At 44.5% G+C, this 19,892-nt stretch overlaps 1 protein-coding gene and 1 long non-coding RNA gene across 4 annotated transcripts; both read right to left on the minus strand.

Moving 5' to 3' along the window:
- Positions 1-63: 63 nt before the first annotated feature.
- Positions 64-3,261, minus strand: LOC139557531 (uncharacterized). Its single transcript, XR_011671402.1, has 2 exons — positions 2,967-3,261; positions 64-519 (listed from the first exon to the last, which is right to left on the minus strand). It is a non-coding gene; the product is annotated as an uncharacterized lncRNA (long non-coding RNA).
- Positions 3,262-7,548: 4,287 nt separating this feature from the next.
- Positions 7,549-18,265, minus strand: LOC139557533 (microtubule cross-linking factor 2-like). Of its 3 annotated transcripts, none has more exons than XM_071372497.1 (8): positions 18,138-18,265; positions 13,907-14,131; positions 12,655-12,813; positions 10,280-10,345; positions 9,095-10,184; positions 8,867-9,007; positions 8,579-8,665; positions 7,549-7,681 (listed from the first exon to the last, which is right to left on the minus strand). In XM_071372497.1, the coding sequence occupies exons 2-7, from the start codon at positions 14,123-14,125 to the stop codon at positions 8,646-8,648; spliced, it is 1,695 nt and encodes a 564-aa protein (XP_071228598.1). In that variant the 5' UTR covers positions 14,126-14,131; positions 18,138-18,265; the 3' UTR covers positions 7,549-7,681; positions 8,579-8,645. The 3 variants fall into 3 exon arrangements, with proteins under 3 accessions (XP_071228598.1, XP_071228596.1, XP_071228597.1); XM_071372495.1 differs by lacking the exon at positions 18,138-18,265 and adding an exon at positions 14,630-15,759; XM_071372496.1 differs by lacking the exon at positions 18,138-18,265 and adding an exon at positions 14,630-15,760 and having other exon boundaries at positions 7,631-7,681; positions 9,091-10,184.
- Between the last annotated feature and the right edge of the window lie 1,627 nt (positions 18,266-19,892).

Genomic DNA, 19,892 nt, shown 5'->3' on the forward strand with positions numbered 1-19,892 from the left:
TCAGATCGAGAAAGTTCTACAGGAACAATGCAATGACGATTTTTATCTTATTTGATCAAATGGTGAAAAGCAACAACAAAAAATGTTTTTATTGCAAGTTTAGAGGATATTAACAGCTGGTCAAAATGAACTTTTCTTCAAAGGTGGACAGTGAGGGAAAAGGTAATGTGTACAAGTCACATGTGTGTCTTAGAGTTCTCCCAGGGTTTTGTCCTCCTCTCCATCTGCGAGGGAGTTGGAGTTTGGTTATTAGGTTTTATGTCCAGCTTTGACAGGCCTGGGACCTCCTCTCCTGCTTGGACTAGCCGGAACACTTCCTTGAATGAAAGGGCTGCATCTGTGTTCGCTGAGGTTCCACCAGTGGTACTTTCACAAATATCAGAATTTGAATCTGCAATAGTCAAGTGGTCAAACTTCTCCAACTGTTCAATGTTGTCACCCATGGAGGATGTCGAGGACAGGGCAGTAGAACTTACACGCCATTGCTTGTACCCATCCAAGTCAATGGGCTCGACGAATCTAGCAAAGATAAATACAATGAAGAATGTGAAAAACAAACAAATAGTCACAATCTTTAAGATGTATATGTAACAGTTTAACTTTAGTCCGTCCCCTCGCCCCGACCCAGGCGCGAACCAGGGACCCTCTGCACACATCAACAACAGTCACCCACAAAGCATCGTTACCCATCGCTCCACAAAGGCCGCGGCCCTTGCAGAGCAAGGGGAACCACTACTTCAAGGTCTCAAAGCGAGTGACGTCACCGTTTGAAAGGCTATTAGCGCGCACCACCGCTAACTAGCTAGCCATTTCACATCGGTTACATATAGCCATGGTCATTTCAATACCTCATGGTTTTCGAAGAAAATGGCTTACAGAGGAGAATACAACTGTTTTGCTTTTGTCAACAGAAAAACTTAGGATCTACTATTGGGAGACTTGTAAACAAATGATCCTCTTGAAAATAAAAAGTACATTTGCTCTAATGAAATATCCCATTACAGGGTTCAGTCAGACAGTGGCAAGTCAAATTCAAGGACTTTCAAGTACTTTTTCAAGCACTAATATTTATTTTCAAGGACCATCGCTTTGTAATAGTTCCTATATGCAATTGTTTAGTCGCCACAAGATGGCAGTATATTGCAAAAACCTAATGAAAAAAAATGCTATTGATCACTAGCTTACATTCTGACCACACCGCTCACGTCGCGTGCATTACAAAATAAATGTACACATACATGTTATTCAGTTATTGCACCAACACTGCTCGCGCGCGCCAACGAGTGTCTGCCTTGCCAAGCGCCAAAATAGAAGTCAGTTCTATTTGTGACGCTGAAGTCCGCAAGTCCTGCCTCTCCCAACTCCTCTTTGGATTATAGAAGTAGATACCCACGTGCCATCTCCTCCTTGGTTATACCCACGTGGGTGATTGAAAGATGAACTGAGGTCGGACGGTCGTCGTGGTAATACTATGAAAGTTAGATGCCAATCCCCATATAAAGTGCAAAGAAGACAAGGTCTGGAAGGAGGAGAGTTGACTAGAAAGGATTCGGTTGACCGTTTTATGTATGGGTTAATAGTCGTAGTAGAGGACCTTGTGCATTTCGGGTAAAATAACAACTCAACATTTATAGCCCAGGACAAATTAGCTAGCAACAGCAAGCTAGCTAAATAGGACAAATTAGCTAGCGTGCTAAATTGCTATCAATGTTTAATGCTTTTCGACCTGTTTCCAAATTAATATAATTGGTTCAGAGTTTGTTTTGATATTCCAACCTGCGTGTCGTGATCGCGTTTGGTGTGGGGGGACAAAATCAATTTGCACACAATGGTGCACGTTCAGTCTGGGAATGGTGTTAGATGTTCTACTCAATAATACCTTTCACTACTTATTTACTACATATATGAGTGGTAAGTCAATACTGAAAAATGTTGTTTATATTTTTGTTCCGAGTACATAATAGATTCTCTTTATATTTCACTAGATTTTAGCTTACACAGGCTGTCCCAACACATCATGACATGAAAGGAAATTCTGACAGTGTGAAAGGCCCTTAGTTCATTCTAAAATGTTGTATTCCTTACCCATTTGAAGAGAAACAAGTTATTAATGTGTTTTATTAAGATTAAAGATTCTCTCAGGGGACACTATTTACATTTTAGGGGACCACACATGGGTCCTGGAGCCCAAATTTGAGAAGCACTGTACTACTAACCTCTCTCCCTACTTGCTTCAATGCTACCTCTTGCTGTGTATCTCCTTTGCATCCTTCATTGCAGCCTGACTCACCACTGTCTGTCTCACTACTCACTGTTAAGAAAAGGTATTTTGTTATGAGAATTTATAGTAGTCCATCTTTATAGCCAGAGAGCCCTTGAGCTACATAGCTAACTAGACATCTGACTGAAATATCAACGACTTTTACTAGTTGTACACTCATTCTCCGAGAGTCAGGGGGTTTTTGTTTGGGGGATGTCTGTTGACACCCCAGGAATCGATGGATGTTGAAAAAAATCCCACTGTCAGCGACCTCTCACGCACTTCTCACACTATAGGTCTGGCCTAAGGTAGTTCGTAGGCAGTTTCCCGTTGGACAGAGAGATGAGTGACGCAATAATACGCGGTTAAAATATAATTAACTAAATAAAAAGGCGAGTAAAAGCTATTTCACACATAAAAAGGTGCTTAAACGGCGTTTATCCTCTACTACATCCCTGGACGGGTCTGGCGAAAACCGTGAATAAACATAAATATTCTGCAGGTGGGCTTTTATTTACAGTTGCCGGCATTTTAGCTATCGATGTGACATTTGGCGGCGCCGAATCAGTTTTATGCCCCATCAACAAAAATGTAAACAATTGAGTTATTGAGCGCACTCTTTGATAATAAACAAATATAGTACTATTTATTCACCATTTAGTGCTCATGTATATGATTGGTAAAATATGATGTCAGCAACACGTACCGATTGTAAAATAATAATTTAATCCCCAAAACAGTTTCCTCGCTGGAAGCCTGAAGATTTTTCAAACCACTCTGGAAATTCGGATCCACCTCGAAGTCATATGAATCGAACCGACTGTAAGCAGACTCCATTTCACGCGTAGAATGTTATTGTCGCTCATGAAGCTGATACATGTATTGAAATATGCAAATATATACTTTAATCTACTACACCGTAAGTATCTGTACGATGTTTTCTTGTCCAACTGAAAGAAAATATGTCTTCTTCGGTGGGGGTTCATCGGCATTTGGCCGTCAACGTTATGGTGCATTACCGCCACCTACTATCCTGGAGTGTGGGCCAGCGACAAGGAGGAAAGTGCTTGTTTAGCCAGTACATCAGCTGCCACATTCCCCTCCACCCCACATGGGCTGGGACCCAAGTAAATCTTGTCTGTGTACCACAGGAGGTTGGTGGCACCTCAATTGGGGAGGACGGGCTTGTGGTAATGGCTGGAGCGAAATCAGTGGAATGGTATCAAATACATCGTTTTACATAGTCCTCCACTCAGCAGACGGGGATGATCTTTCTATGATGAAGCTCTTGTTTACTGCACTATGCAATTGGATAATATCTGGGAAAACTGTTGTTGACATCAGGGGTGAAAGTCAGAGAGGAATGTAGAGCGGGAGGGAGGAACTGTAAGTCTTCCCTGACTACACAGTGACAGGACATCTGATCTCATTAACTGCTTAGTGTGATTTCCGCTTTGTTTGTGTGCATGTGACACGCTATGAACAGCTGGCCATATACCCTATCCTCCTCACCCCTTCTAAGACCCACATTTCTGTGGCTGAGTTACGTCTCAAAGTGAGCTGTCAACTTTGCTCTTATAACCTGCTCAGGCCACTGATCAGAACCAGGGCCAGTAGGTTATGACTTTAACACTGGTCAGACGTGCTCAACCAACACAGAGTACTAACAGACAGCCACATGGTTATAGTACATATACAGTGCCTTCGGAAAGTATTCAGACCCCTTGACTTTTTCCACATTTTGTTAGGTTACTCTAAAATTGATTAAATCGTTTCTTCCCCCTCATCAATCTACACACAATACCCCATAATGACAAAGCAAAAACTGTTTTTTAGATTTTTTTTGCTATTTCATTAAAAATAAAGAACGGATATGACAGTATTCAGACCCTTTACTCAGTACTTTGTTGAAGCACATTTGGCAGCGATTACAGCCTCAAGTCTTTTTGGGTATGACGCTACTGGCTTGACACCTGTATTTGGGGGGTTCCTCCCATTCTTCACTGCAGATCTTCTCAAGCTCTATCAGGTTGGATGGGGAGCTATTTTCAGGTCTCTCCAGAGATGTTCGATTAGGTTCAAGTCCGGGTTCTGGATTGGCCACTCAATGACATTCAGAGACTTTTCCTGAAGCCACTCCTGCGTTGTCTTGGCAGTGTGTTTAGGGTTGTTGTCCTGTTGGAAGGTGAACCTTCACCCCAGTCTGAGGTCCTGAGCGCTCTGGAGCAGGTTTTCATCAAGGATCTCTCTGTACTTTGCTCCGTTCATCTTTGTCTCGATCCCGACTAGTCTCCCAGTCCCTGCCACTGAAAAACATCCCCACAGCAGGATGCTGCCACCACCATGCTTCACAGTAGGGATGGTGTCAGGTTTCCTCCAGACGTGACACTTGGCATTTAGGGCAAGGAGTTCAATCTTGTTTTTATCAGACCAGAGAATCTTGTTTCTCATGGTCTGAGTCTTTAGGTGCCTTTTGGCAAACTCCAAGCGGGCTGTCATGTGCCTTTTACTAAGGAGTGGCTTCCGTCTGGCCGATCTCTACCATCAAGGCCTAATTGGTAGAGTGCTGCAGAGATGGTTGTCCATCTGGAAGGTTCTCCCATCTCCACAGAGGAACTCTGTCAGAGTGACCATCGGGTTCTTGGTCACCTCCCTGACCAAGGCCCTTCTTCACCGATTGGTCAGTTTGGCCGGGTGGCCAGCTCTAGGAAGAGTCTTGGTGGTTCCCAACTTCTTCCATTTAAGAATGATGGAGGCCACTGTGTTCTTGGGGACCTTCAATGCTGCAAACATTTTTTGGTACCCTTCCCCAGATCTGTGCCTCGACACAATCCTGTCTCGGTGCTCTACGGACAATTCCTTCGACCTCATGGCTTGGCTTTTGCTCTGACATGCACAGTCAACTGTGGGACCTTATATAGACAGGTGTGTGCCTTTCCAAATCATGTCCAATCAATTGAATTTACCATAGGTGGACTCCAATCAAGTTGTAGAAACATCTCAAGGATGCTCAATGGAAACAGGATGCACCTGAGCTCAATTTCAAATCTCATAGCAAAGGGTCTGAATACTTATGTAAATAAGGTATTTCTGTTTTTTTACTTTAATACATTTGTAAAAAAACAACAGTTTTCACTTTGTCATGATGGGGTATTGTGTGTAGATTGATGAGAAACACATAATTTAATCAATTTTAGAATAAGGCTGTAACGTAACAAAATGTGGAAAAAGTCAAGGGGTCTGAATACTTTTCCGAACAGCACTGTACGTACAGTACAAGTATGGACAGCATTAATTACAGTACAGAATTGCATAGTATAGTAGTTTATTCATTCCGACAATATTCTTACAGATGTACGAAATATTATTTAGTTCTATAAGATAATACAAAATCAATGAGTACTGGCAATTGTAAGTGCCTTGGTGTGTCCAAAAAGGTTGTTGCATATTGTAAAAGGGTGAAGTGCCATGGGCTGAACTGAAAGAAGAAAAAAGATGATCTAGCACAGAATTTCTTACATAACTCCTTCTCTTTCAAAAAGGACATGCTACAGGCAGATAATAGGCATGTATGTATCTCAAATTACTATACCCCCTATCATAATGGGTTCTGAAGTACTTCCCTCTATCCATTCATCCTGATGACTGAAAGCAGAATTCCAGAACACAGGCCTTGGATTCTCCATGTCCCTTGTAATCTTTATCAGCTGTCCAGTGGTGTCAATGTGATACTGCTCCACCCCCTTATTCACAGTTGGAGTTGGGCTCTCCTGACCCACAACCGTTTACAGCGGAGGAATATCTATTATGCTGTAGCTTGGTCAGGGCCAAGGCGAGATGATCGGGCAAAGCAGAAGGACAAGGACTTGGAACTGCTACAGTCATAGTTCCCATCCTGAGAGAGAGATGGATGGAGTGAGAGAGAGGGGGAGGGAGAGACAGAGGAATAACATACATTAGCCAGTAAGTTGAATATGAGAGTGAGGCTCAGTACAGTGAGTACAGTATTTGTTTAGTTTGTGGATCCTTCTCAAAACCAAGCATGCTAACTAGTATGTGTGGACAGACATGAGCCACTAGCCAATAAGTTGAATATACGTGAGGTACAGTATGTGTTCAGTGTGTGGATCCTGTGTTGGATAGGCCTACAGTACTCACCTCCAGTGTCAATTTACTCTCCAGGCTCAGGTCTCTTCTGAGAGCCTGGTTCTGACTGGGGCAGTTATCCTCCTTCTGGCCGCGGCACGCTTCCTCTCTCTGCTTCATGAACCTCTGGTTCCCAATCCTGGCGACACTGTCGTTCCTGTGTACTGGTGCAGCAGGGGGGCGAGTGGGCATAACCTCCAGGGTTTTATGAGTTGGACTGCATTTCCCCTTCTGCCCCCCGCACGGTGCTGTTGCTTGTGCTGGCTTGTCTGCTCGACCACTCATTTTGCGCAGGAACTCTGTGACTAGGCCGTACCGGATGGCACCACCAGGTTTTCTGGTGGGTTTAGTGTTGTTCCCTCCACTGCTCAATTCACTGTTTATTGTGCTATGGTGAATAAGCCTTGGACCAGCTCTGGGATTGATGGGGCGGGCCCAGGTTGGCCCAGCAGGACCCCGATGGGAAAGGCTCCACAAAACACCCTCCCTGCCAGGAGTGGCAGAGGAGGTGGAGGAGTTGGAGGTGGTGGTGAAACCAGTTGTGGAGGAAGGGGAGATGGACGATGAAGATGAAGCAGAGGCAGAGTATCTGCGGTACATTTTTGGGGAGGTGGAGCCTGACTTGGACCTCTCGGTTCTCCCTGGGAGCCTCTCAAGGGAAGTCGAGATCTGTTGAGTGCGGGCAGAGAGGCGTAAAGGGTTGCCTCTCACTGCACTTACACTGTAGGGCCCATCCGTCTGTAGACCCACACTCACCATCTGTGGGTGCATCTGGGTCTGAGTCCCTGTGGTGGCCACGTCCACTGTCCATCCCCCACTCACGATCACCCTCCCCTTCCTCCTCTCCGGCGAACTGGAGTGAACTGCCTGTCGTAAGCTAGCTGTCATCTCCTTCATGTCGTCGCTCAAGTTAGCGGAGAGCCTCAGACATAAGGGAGTGAGAGAGCTTTGGGACGTACTAAGCCTGGTAGAGATTACACTGGTAGTAGAATTTCTATCAGTGTTGGTAATGTGCCTCAGATGAGCTAGATGGACTCTCCGTGCAGACGGGGGACTGTAGTAGATGCGGAGGACAGTCTTCTCTGGGGCAGTGCGGCTACTCTCCAGGGTCAACTGGTCCAAGTTTAGATTAGGGAAGCTAGGGGGCATGATGGGGTGGTCCCAGGTCTTAAAGGGGTCTTCTCGGTCTAGCTGGGCAGCCTCTTGGCTGAGGTAACACCAGTTCTTCTTCTTGGACCCTAATGTAGAGCGGTCTGGTTTGGTCTTATTTCTTGTCTGTGGGGAAATAAGAGTATCTTCATATTATGGTGGAAAGAGCACAGAAACCCAGGGGAAACAGCCATGTAAAGAAATATATCTGCTCTTCCCAATTCAAAGGCTCACTGGTCCTAGCAACACCACGGGCTAGTAGCTAGCTAGTCGTCTCGTATTTCTGTCTGTCTCCTGTCAACAGCTGAAATATTTGCAATTGGTCTTTTTGATTTAAATTGCTATTCTGTTTGCCAGAAAAATAATCTTCTTTACATTAAAATGTGATCATGGTAACCACAAACCTGTTTTAAGTTATTGTTCAACATGTGGAAGAAAACCACTTCCCTGTTTTGAAACAACGGGATATGATGAAGACACGTAGATGTACTATAAACAAAGTGAATGTTTTACACTTGAAATGTAGCCTACTCATTGTTTTTGAACAATGACACACCGACCACGAGCCAGTCAGTCATGAGTTCAGTGCGCTTTCTTTTCTATCCACACAAACCCAGACTTCATTCCAACTTTCTCTCCCCCACACTCTACCTTTCTCTCTCCCCTTTCTCTCTCTCTGGCTCTTTCTTTTTCTCTTTTTCTCTTCATTGCTCACTTCCTCCCTCTCACATATTCCCTCTCTGGGTCTGTCTGGGTGTTGTAATGCAGTGGATGCACATGTTAGTTCTGCTTTTGGCAGTAGCCCCCACAAGAGCTTAGCCTAAATACTGTGGCACTGTTGATCTCATGATGTCTGTACTGCGTGCAGGCAGGCTAGGGAGAACCCCTGCCAGATAGAAGACATCAGCTGGGCTTACTGCTGAATCACATCCAATCACATGCTCCCCAACACAACACAACACAGGACATATAAACATGGGAGCCTGGTGGCTGGAGGAAACAGAAAATAAAATACTTCCTTACCTCAGTTATTTCACTCTGTATGCCTCTAGGATGGCCTGGCTGGTCTGGATACTCATGTGCATCAGTCTTACCTGTGCTGCACTCCATCTGAGTTATGAAAAGAAAGAGTGAGGTATTACAGTCTCTGATGATTTCTCAGAATCAGGATATCTGTCTGATCCACTTGCCTTAGAACGTAATAGTGGTGTATCCATCATTGTAAGGGATAATGATCTTAAGTATCAACTTATGTAATTGGACAGTGACTTCATAGGCTGAGCCCACAGCGGGACAGTGGCATTAGCTCACCTTGGAGACTAAACCTTTCCAGTCTGATGCCCATGTGGCCTTCGCATCCTGTCCTGCCATGCTGTCCTCTGAGTCCTGCAGCTCTGTGCCCAAGTACTGCAGCAACCCGTGTAGTATAGACATAGTCGTAAGATCTCTGCTCTGTAAAAAAAAAGATAGAAGTTTAACATACTTGAAATCTTGGCTTTCATTGTTACTTACTTGCTCGTTTCATTGTTACTTACTTACTTGCTCGTCTTACTCTCTCCTTCACCACTGCTGTGCGCAGGCCTTCACCTGTTTCCTTCTTGGCTGAGACCTCTGTGTTGTTTTGTGTGTCCTGATCAGCCAGGGATGGGATTGCGGTGGGATCCCAATTTCCTTCAACCCTCAACTCTCCTCCTTGTGTCACCAATAACTCCACCCTCCCCATTAAGGCTAACAGCATTGCCTGCAGAAGCTCCAGAGCCTCATACAGGTGTTCTTGCATGAGTGGGTCCAGAGCCAGAGGATGGGCTTTACCCTGAGGGTAAGACTTTGCCCGGGCGATGTGGGGAGATAAGGGAGGGGAGCTGTGGCCATTCTTGGCCGGTGAGACAAAAAGCTGGATAGCTGAGGTCACAAGGCAGGCATGATCTCGCAAGGCAAGGAGGGCCTCATGGTCTTTCACATTCAAGGCATGGGCAACACTGCCTCTGCGTGTATAACTCTGCTGGTTGTCCAGGGGCTCCCATTCCCCACCTACAGATCCCTCGAGAGGGATCTGACTGAGGGGACTCAATCTCTCCGTCTGAGGTTGGTCTCTACGCTGTATTTCCATCACCTCCTCCTGAGAACACTCAATCACACTCCTTCTCTGTTCTTCCCTCTTCTCCTGCTCAAACTGCATACACTCCATCCTCAAGCTCTGTTGACAATCCTCTACATCCCTCACATAAAGCGGTGGTAGATCCCCATTGTCCCTGGCCCCCTTCTGTGGCTGCTCCTCTTCCTCCTCTACTCCTCCTCCTAATACGCTCTCCCTCATGTCGCTCATCTCCGCCCGGAGGCCATGGTTCTCCACCTCCAGCTCTACAATACGGTGGCTCAGCAGCGTCGCTTCCTCCTCCACCAGCCGCAGGTGAACCTTGACCTCTGCCTCCCTGGTGTGGGGGGACTTGGCAGTACCACCCTCAGAGGAGTGGGCAGCAGCATCTACGTCTCCATAGGCCGAGCGGTACTTTGACAGAACCTCACGCATGCACTCACTTTCCGACACCATCTTGGTCAGCTTCTTGCACATGAGAGTTGATTCCTCCTTGGCAAAGTGAAGCTGGCACTTCAGATCGGCACTGTCATCCTGAGAAGTCAAATGGCACAACAATGTGATTAAAGATGACTTAAAATGTACTCTAATGAAGTCACTCATATGAAAATATTATATTAGATCTTTACCTGGGGAGACAGCTTCTTCTCAGTCTTGCTGGTTGGTGATCTGACATTTTTCCTCTTCAGAGAACTCTGAGAAGTAAAGTAAAACAAATGTCAAAGAATTCTGATGATTCAACAGTATCATTAACGGCATAGTTACCACCCTATGAAAACATGACAGAGGAGGAGAAGATATAGATGTCATCCTAATAAACCAACTTTCTTTCAGCTTTCCTCCCCTGTCTCCTTCCTGTCTGTCACTCCTGTCGGTATCTCTGAATATTCTTTGAGATTCTTACAGGATATCAATGTTTACACACAGCATTTAATGTACAAGAGAAACAAACCAAGAGAGTCAAAGTACATGTGTACACAAATTAATTTGTTCCATTACAAACACACTGTTTGTCTGTCTTATAACGTCCCAACATGAACTTCCTGTATGAGTTGTGTATGTTTGCACAGCAGAGTATGAGAGGAATGTAGGTTGGCGTCACCGTGTCAGTCTCTGTCTTTCTCATGTCTCAAGCAGGGATCACTGGGGTTAAAGTACTAAAAATAATAATCTTACTGAGGTTTTGCAGTGGGAATAGCCCCATCAAAACTAGGTCTGAAATAAATAGACCCCGAGGCAGTGAACAGTGGATGAGTCTGGTGTTAAAAGAACAACAATAAACAGCACTGTGACAACCAATATGATATTATTATCACCACCCTTAAGGTCTGTCTGAAAGCAAGGCAGCAACCAAGACAGGCATATTGCAGTAACCGTGGTGGTCGTTAAAATCTTCCTTTACACTGATGTTGACTAGGTTCCCTGGTAATAGTCTACCCAGATTAGGTCATCTAAGTGGATTTCCTAGTCAGGATCAAAAGGAGTAGCAGCTGTCTCAGATGAGCAGACTAGGCTGAGTTGACGACAAAGCACCGAATCCTGGATTAAATATAAACACGCGTAGCTGGACTGCACTGCACTGCACTGTCATTAAGAAAGACCTGCATGGGTGACTCCATGGCCACCAGTTGATGACATGGAATTAAGTGATAGTATGGCAGTATGCCAGTACCTAAGCCACAGCCTTTTTGATGCTGTAATTCATCCTCCTGACCCAGATTTACCCATGCTTAATAGAACCAGAGGAGAGAGAGATATAACTATTTACCTATTTTGGTCCCTCTTTCTCTCTTTCTGTAGACCCTGGTGAGAAAAATGTTAACTGTGTCCCCCAAGTTCAGCCTCCTTTACATCTAATCAAATGGCTACCCAGACTATTTGCATTGCCCACCCCCCCCCCCCCCCCCCTTATTTTACGCTGCTTCTACTCTCTGTTATTATCTATGCATAGTCACTTTAATAACTCTACCTACATGTACATATTACCTCAATTACCTCGACTAACCGGTGCCCCCGCACATTGACTCTGTACCGGCACCCCCTGTATATAGTCTCGCTATTGTTATTTTACTGCTGCTCTTTAATTATTTCTTACCTTTATTTTGTACCTTTTATTTTTTTAAATGGGGTTATTGGTTAAGGGCTTGTAGGTAAGCATTTCACTGTAAGGTCTACACCTGTTGTATTCAGCGCATGTGACAAATAAAAATTTATTTTATTTACATGCCGTACCACTCTACCTCACTCACTGCCCATCGCCCAGCAGTCAGATGCTAGCCATGCCCTGAGCCTTAGGCCCAGCAAAGTCCTAGGATCCAGTCAGGGTCTTGTGTCACCTCACTTCAGAGTGACAGTAGGATGCATGGGGAGTAACTGGTTGATATGGGATAACTGAAGTGTATAGAGTACTATGTGAAGGAATAGGACTCTTATACATGAAAAGATTCTGTAGTATGCGATAGTATAGATATTATAGTATTCACTGTAATGTTTTTGTGGACTTTACTGTAGTATTCACTGTAGTGAATAATGTAGTATTTACTGTACTATACTATAACATTTACAGGTAAATATTGTATAAATACTGTCGTAAAAGAAAACTGTAGTATATACTAAAGTAATTAATGCATGTCGTTGTGGATTGTAGTATACACTGTAGTGTTTTTGCAGAAATTACTGGTATTTACTATAGTTTTTTTGTTTTATTATTTTTGACAGAGTGCAGGTTTTTTCCTTGAGGAAACCCATTGGACTAATACTAAAATAACACATTTTCAATAACCTGTAGGTGGGACTGGGGTCTGAATGGATAGTTCAGCGCTTCTGCTCTTTCCTATCATCTGTAGGGAACACAATATATGGTCTATACTTGGCATGTAGGTTTCTCAATTATGGGTGGCACAAATTGGTCTTTGGGGAGGGGAATGGGCAGGGTATATGCTAATTAAACTAATACAGTTGGTGGTGGATAGTAGTAGTTGATGGTGGTGTGTAAAAGCAGTACTTCTCTGGCTTTCTCCATCTCGTCCTGTTGAACTTGCTTTGCCACCTCCAGCTCCTGTTGCCTCTCCCGAAGCGCCTCGTTCTCCCACTCCAGCCGGGAGTTCTTCTGTTGCACGGACTCCAACTCATTGTGCAGGCGGAGGGATACACTCTTTGCTACCTGTGAACAGAAGTCAACCACAACAAACTTTAAATACTATAAAACACTAACAGACAACTGTCTTCGTTGGAGGGAATTAGAGGTTGTTTTTAATGTAATAGTGCATTAGATAACAATAATTTTGTCATAGAAAATTTCAAGATAATTTTCCAGATATCAGCCTTCAAAACAACAGCCCTGTGTTTTCTGCATTGTAATAAGGTGAATGAAACATCCCTCGAGGAGCAACCTAGGGCAGGTCCAGATGGTGCATGTGATTGTAAGGTGGTGTTCAGCACATTATTATATTGTGCTATTTTCTCTCCAAGAGAAACTATACTGTATCTGTATTTTTACATCTTTTGGCAGTAATACAAAAAGACAGAACATCTCTGTGTTAGAATGTGAAGAGGGGAAGAGGGGGTAAGGGGGAAGCCAAAAGTACCAGATTCTCTGCCATGCTACCGGTGGGCATTCTATCACCACACACAGCTGAGCAAAGAAACATTGCAGCATTGCAGCCTCCAACAGAGGAATCAGCCCACATGCCAGTAAACTTTCCACAGTGTTCTACCCACTCACCCATTGAGGCTGGTCGGTCGGAGTAATTGTATTTGTCATAATATCTCTTTAATGTCTTTAATTGGGCAGTTCACAGCAAGTGGCAACCACAAAAATGCCACTCCACCACAACAAAACCCAAACAAAAGCGCACACACTCACAGATATATTAAACAGACATACTTCACATTTCTTGAAGCACATCTGACAGGATGTAACAGTAAGCTGAGCCATAAAACATTGTTAAATACTGTAATAACAGTTTAATGTGCATTTAAAAAACTGAGTCATAGGATGTGAGCAGTGCAGTTGATGTAAAACACCCTGAACTCATGAAACAGTAGAGTGGAATGTACAGCCATTCAAAGGGATTTTTTCGGGGTTTGGTACATTGACTGGAATCATAATGAATCACTCGACCCTGTTGATAACACTATGCAACAGAGCAAGAGAAGGAGGGATTACAGTACATTCCCTACAGGACAAAGATGCCTGAAAATGAAAAGTTGCTTTGAGTGAGCACTCCACACACATAAACACACAGACCCCTCACCTTGACGTCATGCTCCAGGGAGCGGACCAGTTCCCCTTCCACCTGGCCAGTCTGGGCCACCCTGCGGCTGCGGCGCTCGGCCTTGCGGAGGCGGTACTGCAGGATGCGACACAACTTGTTGGCCTGCTCCAGCTGCAGCCGCAGCTCCTGAAGCTGACACACCTCATCCTCCAGGAACAGATCCCGCATCTCCAGCATCTCACAGCGCATCTCCTCCATCTCATCCTGGACAGGACAACCAACAATCATCATCATCAACAGCATCATCGTGTGTGTGTGTGTGGGGGGGGGGGGGGGGGGGGGGATGGGACCAAAAATCGACTCTGGCATTTCTAACACATGGCAACAAAAAAAAATTGAGGCCCCAATTAATTAGCCAGATAATGATAATTTTTCCCACTGTGAGTGATGCCTTTTGATGATCCTTGTGCTTGCTGCGGCTCCTGCATGCTAGTAATTAAGGTTGACATGGCCAATTACAGAAAGTATCTAAGCTGCTCTGCTAAGGAAAGTCTGTCTGTCTAACCTTGACAACAACTGATGTCATGTGCGTGCCTGCGTTCTGGTTTCAATCCTTCAGTATTAATCTATATTCAAATCAGTCGATATTCAACTATTCTTTATAATAAGAGGGACCAAGCCCCTAGACTTGAGGCAATGTGTGAAATAATAAAATTCCCCATTTTACGCGTAATGACATGTACATTTAATGAATCATCTTACTTTCAAATACTCATTTTCCGATCTCAAATCGTCGTTTTCTCTGACAAGATCCTCGTGCGTCTCGTCCACGAGCTCCCGGGTCGGTTCTGAATAAACTATGGATGCTCCGCTGACATTCAGCGAGGGAAGGGAAGCAAGAACGGACCCTCCGCATCCAGGAGAATGGTTTCCATCCCCGACAGAATGCATGATAGAATTGTCCTGTAATAGGCCTAGCCGTTTGAATGCGCTGCCTCCAGTACTCATATCGCGTATACTGATTTGTGCATTCCCACTCGACCTGTCTCTATTTGCATCTCTTTCTCCACCACTTGGGCCAGTCTCGCAGCTTGGAGACGGAGTGTCCGCAGAAAGTTGGTTTCCCGCCGATGCAGTCAGAAATCCCTCCGTCCAGTCAGAAATGTCAGAACTTCTGTCCGAGTAGGATAGCTTCCCTGACACACAACCTGAATCCTTGCTCAAATCCTTCGAAGCATTGCTAGCTTCATATCGTTTTCTCGGTGTGCTTAGATTTCTTTGGCACTCGGTAACGGATGGTGCGCCCCTTCCTTTGCGCTTCCCTTTCTCCAGTTTAATCTCTTTCCCTTTGTCCATGATGCGCCGGACAGTCCCTGTTGACCTGGATGAGCCTGGGGCATGTTTGGGCGGCGCATTCGATGGGGTTCGCTTTTTCTTCATGCTGACACCCTGTTGCGCCTTGGGCTGTCTTTGTCCCCTGTGCGCCTGTCTTGGCACCGGACTGTCAACATCTCTGCTGTTCATTTCTTTTCCGTTTTTCTTAATATATAGCCTAGTGCATAAAATGAAGAATTGCCCTTAATTAATTAATACAGTCTATTATTATTTGTTGAGTCCAACAAAATAAACGGAATGAGTTATAACAGAATTTCCAGAATTTTCTGTAGAAGCGACTGACAGAAGGAAGGAGAGACCAGCGCACTTCAGTTCATCCTTCGGTCAGTCGGTCAAGTGTGTGCTGTCACATTGCTTGATTTAAACCGGACAAGAAATGTAAGCATACCCCGCCCATCTTTCGCGCGAGCACTGTGGCAAATTATGGGCTTTGCACATCATGCATTCTGCACTGAGCATAACGCAACATTATAGGCTACGGTCTATTGGTCATATGTTAATATCATGGGCGCAACTTTGGTTTTAGAAGTGGGGGGACATAATTATTATTTAATTTTTTAATCAAGTCGAATGAACACCGTTTTGTATCACATTCCAATGATAAAACTGGGGGGGATAAAAAAGTACATTTCAGAATGTGAAGGGGACATGTCCCCCCGCCCCCAGTGAAAGTTGCGCCCCTGGTTCATACTGTTTATTTAATTTAATTGAACCTTTATTTAACAGGGCAAGTCAGTTAAGAACAACTTCTTATTTACAATGACGGCCTACCAAAAGGCAAAAGGCCTCCTGCGGGGACAGGGGTTGGGATTCAAAATAAATAACAATATAGGACAAAACACTCATCACAAAAAGAAAGTCGTGGAGTAATAGCCTAATGTCTGGAGTAATAGCCTAATTAACTATGAGGCTACCCACTGGACACACACTTGTTGAATCAACGTTTGTTGATGTTGAACCAATGTAACGGATGTGAAATGGCTAGCTAGTTAGCGGGTACGCGCTAGTAGCGTTTCAATCAGTTACGTCACTTGCTCTGAAACCAATATGTAGGGTTTCCCCTTGCTCTGCAAGGGCCGCGGCCTTTGTGGAGCGATGGGTAACGATGCTTCGTGGGCGACCGTTGTTGATGTGTGCAGAGGGTCCCTGGTTCGCGCCCGGGTCGGGGCGAGGGGACGCCATAAAGTTATACTGTTACATTGGTGCCGTGACCCGGATCACTGGTTGCTGCGGAAAAGGAGGAGGTTGAAAGGGGGGTGAGTGTAACGGATGTGAAATGGCTAGCTAGTTAGCGGGTACGCGCTAGTAGCGTTTCAATCAGTTACGTCACTTGCTCTGAAACCAATATGTAGGGTTTCCCCTTGCTCTGCAAGGGCCGCGGCCTTTGTGGAGCGATGGGTAACGATGCTTCGTGGGCGACCGTTGTTGATGTGTGCAGAGGGTCCCTGGTTCGCGCCCGGGTCGGGGCGAGGGGACGCCATAAAGTTATACTGTTACATTGATGCTGTTGACCCGGATCACTGGTTGCTGCGGAAAAGGAGGAGGTTGAAAGGGGGGTGAGTGTAACGGATGTGAAATGGCTAGCTAGTTAGCGGGTACGCGCTACTAGCGTTTCAATCAGTTACGTCACTTGCTCTGAAACCTAGAAGTAGTGTTGCACCTTGCTCTGCAAGAGCCGTGGCTTTTGTGGAGCGATGGGTAACGACGCTTCGTGGGTGACTGTTGTTGATGTGTGCAGAGGGTCCCTGGTTCGCGCCCGTGTCGGGGCGAGGGGACGGTTTAAAGTTATACTGTTACACCAACGTGGAATAGACGTTGAATTGCTATAAAGGCGGTTCCAGTTATTCCTCAATTTCATTCCAAAATAGAATATAATGGAATGTTATATTGAAATCCCAATTTTCATTTATTCTATTGCTGTGATGGGCTACATTTTGCCATGCAAACATATTATTATTTCTAGACAAACGTATGGGAAAATGAAACAGTCCATCCAATGGGTGTACTCAATTCAGTTCTGGGCGGCTGAGGTTCCGGGTGTCCCCAGTGCGCCCATGTTCTTTTTTGATAAATGACTCCCTCAAGTGGCCAGAAAATAGAAATTACAACTCTTGCAACGCTGCCACTGAGACTATCAGATGAGGTGATGTATTATAGCACCCGTTATTCTGGTCGTCACTAGTTACCACATCCACAAAGTCGTAATTATGTCAAATTTCTCTTCTTAAACTCTGCTTTTAAACCTAACCTTAGCCACACTGCTAACGTTATTCCAACCCTAACCTTAAATTAGGACCAAAAAGCAATTTTTTTTTTTACTTTGTGGCTGTAGTAACTAGTGACAACTCGTTTATCAGTGCTTTGTCCTCGGAGCGACACCGTAGTCCATCATTTTTTAAATTATGAATAAAACAAATACAAAACAGAAATATACAAACAAGAGTACAGAAATATACAAACAAGAGTACATAAACCTAACAGACAGCGGTATTACATATCGATATATATATATTCAATTTGTCAAAAAGTTTTATGGTACGTATTGCTTTTTTGTTTTTACACTTACTGATCATTACAAAATAATATTTCACTTCTATCTTAAACAATGTGAAGAGGGGTTTGTTCTCCGCCCACTGATAAATAAAATGTATTACATTCCTTAAATTATTTAAATTGTATTTAGGCACTTTCAGTCGTTAGATGACGTATGCTAGCCGTTTGAATCTGTGATTCAGCACCCGTTTAGCGCGCGGCTGTCGAAAAATCCAAAGACATTGGAGTGTAGTAACACAGAACAATGAGACAGATATTTCACCGGGTGTATAAATGTGAAGCATCCGTTTTGCGTTTCACAATACCATCCCCATCAACCTACGTGTGTCAGGGAACCACAGCGAGATGATCCAATTCCTGCTTATTAAGTCTCCTCAGGTTCCCGTGGTATCTGGATTCTCTTGGCTCCAGCGACACAACCCCCTTATTGACTAGTCTGCTGGTGCCATCATGGGCTGGAGAACGTTCTACCACACTCATTGCCTGACGTCAGCGCAGCCTGCCCCGGGACGTGTTCCTGGGGGCTCGGAAGTTTCCCCGGACCACCGCCATTCCCGCGGAGTACCAGGACCTCCGGGAGGTGTTCAGTGAGGCCCAGGCCACTTCACTTCCGCCGCACCGACCCTATGACTTCGGGATCGACCTTCTCGCAGGCACCACTCCACCCCGGGGACGACTGTACTCTGTCGGGTCTGGAGACCAAGGCTATGGAGACCTACATTGAGGACTCCCTAGCTGCAGGGTTCATCTGTCCTTCTGCCTCCCTGCGAGTGAAACTGGCAACACCGGTGTTTAGCCACACTGTCTCTGCAGGTAAAGAAGCACATGAACATAAATATCGACAATAATTTACAAATTCATACACTATACATTCAAGACTCTACACTAACCTGTTATTGCTTGAAAGTACTGTACTACCACATAACTATACCAATATTAATACATGTTGGCATGAAAAGATGGAACATCATAAAACATGATGTAGTAGTAATAAGGAATACTTCATATATTTGAGGAATGCAAACTATGTGGCAGCTAGGAAACTGCCTAAGGATGTAGACCGTCATTGTAAATAAGAATTTGTTCTTAACTGACTTGCCTAGTTAAATGAAGGTTAAATACGTAAAAGGTGTATTACACAGTTGAAAACCTTGCACATAGAAATCACTATCAAACTAACGCAAACTTTTTTCTTCTAGATCTTGCTGGGATAGAAATCCATGGAGGAGGGCTCTCAGACAAGAGAACAACTTCAAGCTGGATTTCCTTCGGAAGCAATTTAAGTAAGTTGATTTAAAACTAATACATTAAATATGCCAAGCTTCTTCCAACTCAAACTAGACTAGGACCCACTCACTGTCACGCTTTGTAGAAACCAAGATTATATTACTCCTGTAATGCAGGACTATTTGGACTCCCATTCTGACCACTAGACACACTATTTGATCAGTGGAGGACGGCTCATAATAACGTCTGGAACGGTGCAAATGGAATGGCATTGAACACATAGAAACCATGTGTTTAATGTATCTGACACCATTTCACTTATTTCACTCCAACCATTACCACAAGTCCGTCCTCACCAACTAAGGTACCATCAACCTCCTGTGTATTTGACAAAGTATAATACATACAAAACAGGATCATAAAAAATATTCACCAATTTCTTTTTAGGTCAGGAACTACTCCACCATGCCAGCGAGGCTTTAAACTAACCCTACGGAGTGTCCTAAAAATAATGAATGAAGCAGAGGAAAGTGCTTTAAAATGCCTGGCACAGCCAAACTTAATCAGGACAGCTTAGAGGTAAATTGTGAGTTGTAATGTAATATCATGTCTGTTTATGTAGGGTAATCATGAGTCTTACATTGAATTAGAGGTCCCAAACCCAGCCATCGTCCAATATATGTAGGCCTAGGCTAACGCATACAAAGCAGAAAGACGATCGTTTCCAAATAATCTATGGGACAATAAAAAAAATGTAAACCCAAGGTAGTCTGTCTGACCACTCGCTCCCACCCGCAGCATGAAAGATGCTGACCACGCCGCAATGATTTCTGTCGGGACCCGCAGCCCT

This window comes from Salvelinus alpinus, chromosome 28, assembly GCF_045679555.1.
Source record: "Salvelinus alpinus chromosome 28, SLU_Salpinus.1, whole genome shotgun sequence".
NCBI classification, from domain to species: domain Eukaryota; kingdom Metazoa; phylum Chordata; class Actinopteri; order Salmoniformes; family Salmonidae; genus Salvelinus; species Salvelinus alpinus.

Excerpts from the sequence above, each read along its gene's own strand:
- LOC139557533 (XM_071372495.1), bottom strand. The coding sequence starts at position 15,391 with ATGAACAGCAGAGATGTTGACAGTCCGGTGCCAAGACAGGCGCACAGG. Across the intron at positions 14,132-14,629 it reads CGGAAAATGAGTATTTGAAA|GATGAGATGGAGGAGATGCG; the intron begins GTAAGATGATTC and ends TGTCCTGTCCAG. Across the intron at positions 9,008-9,094 it reads GGAGAGAGTAAGACGAGCAA|AGCAGAGATCTTACGACTAT; the intron begins GTAAGTAAGTAA and ends TTTTTTTTACAG.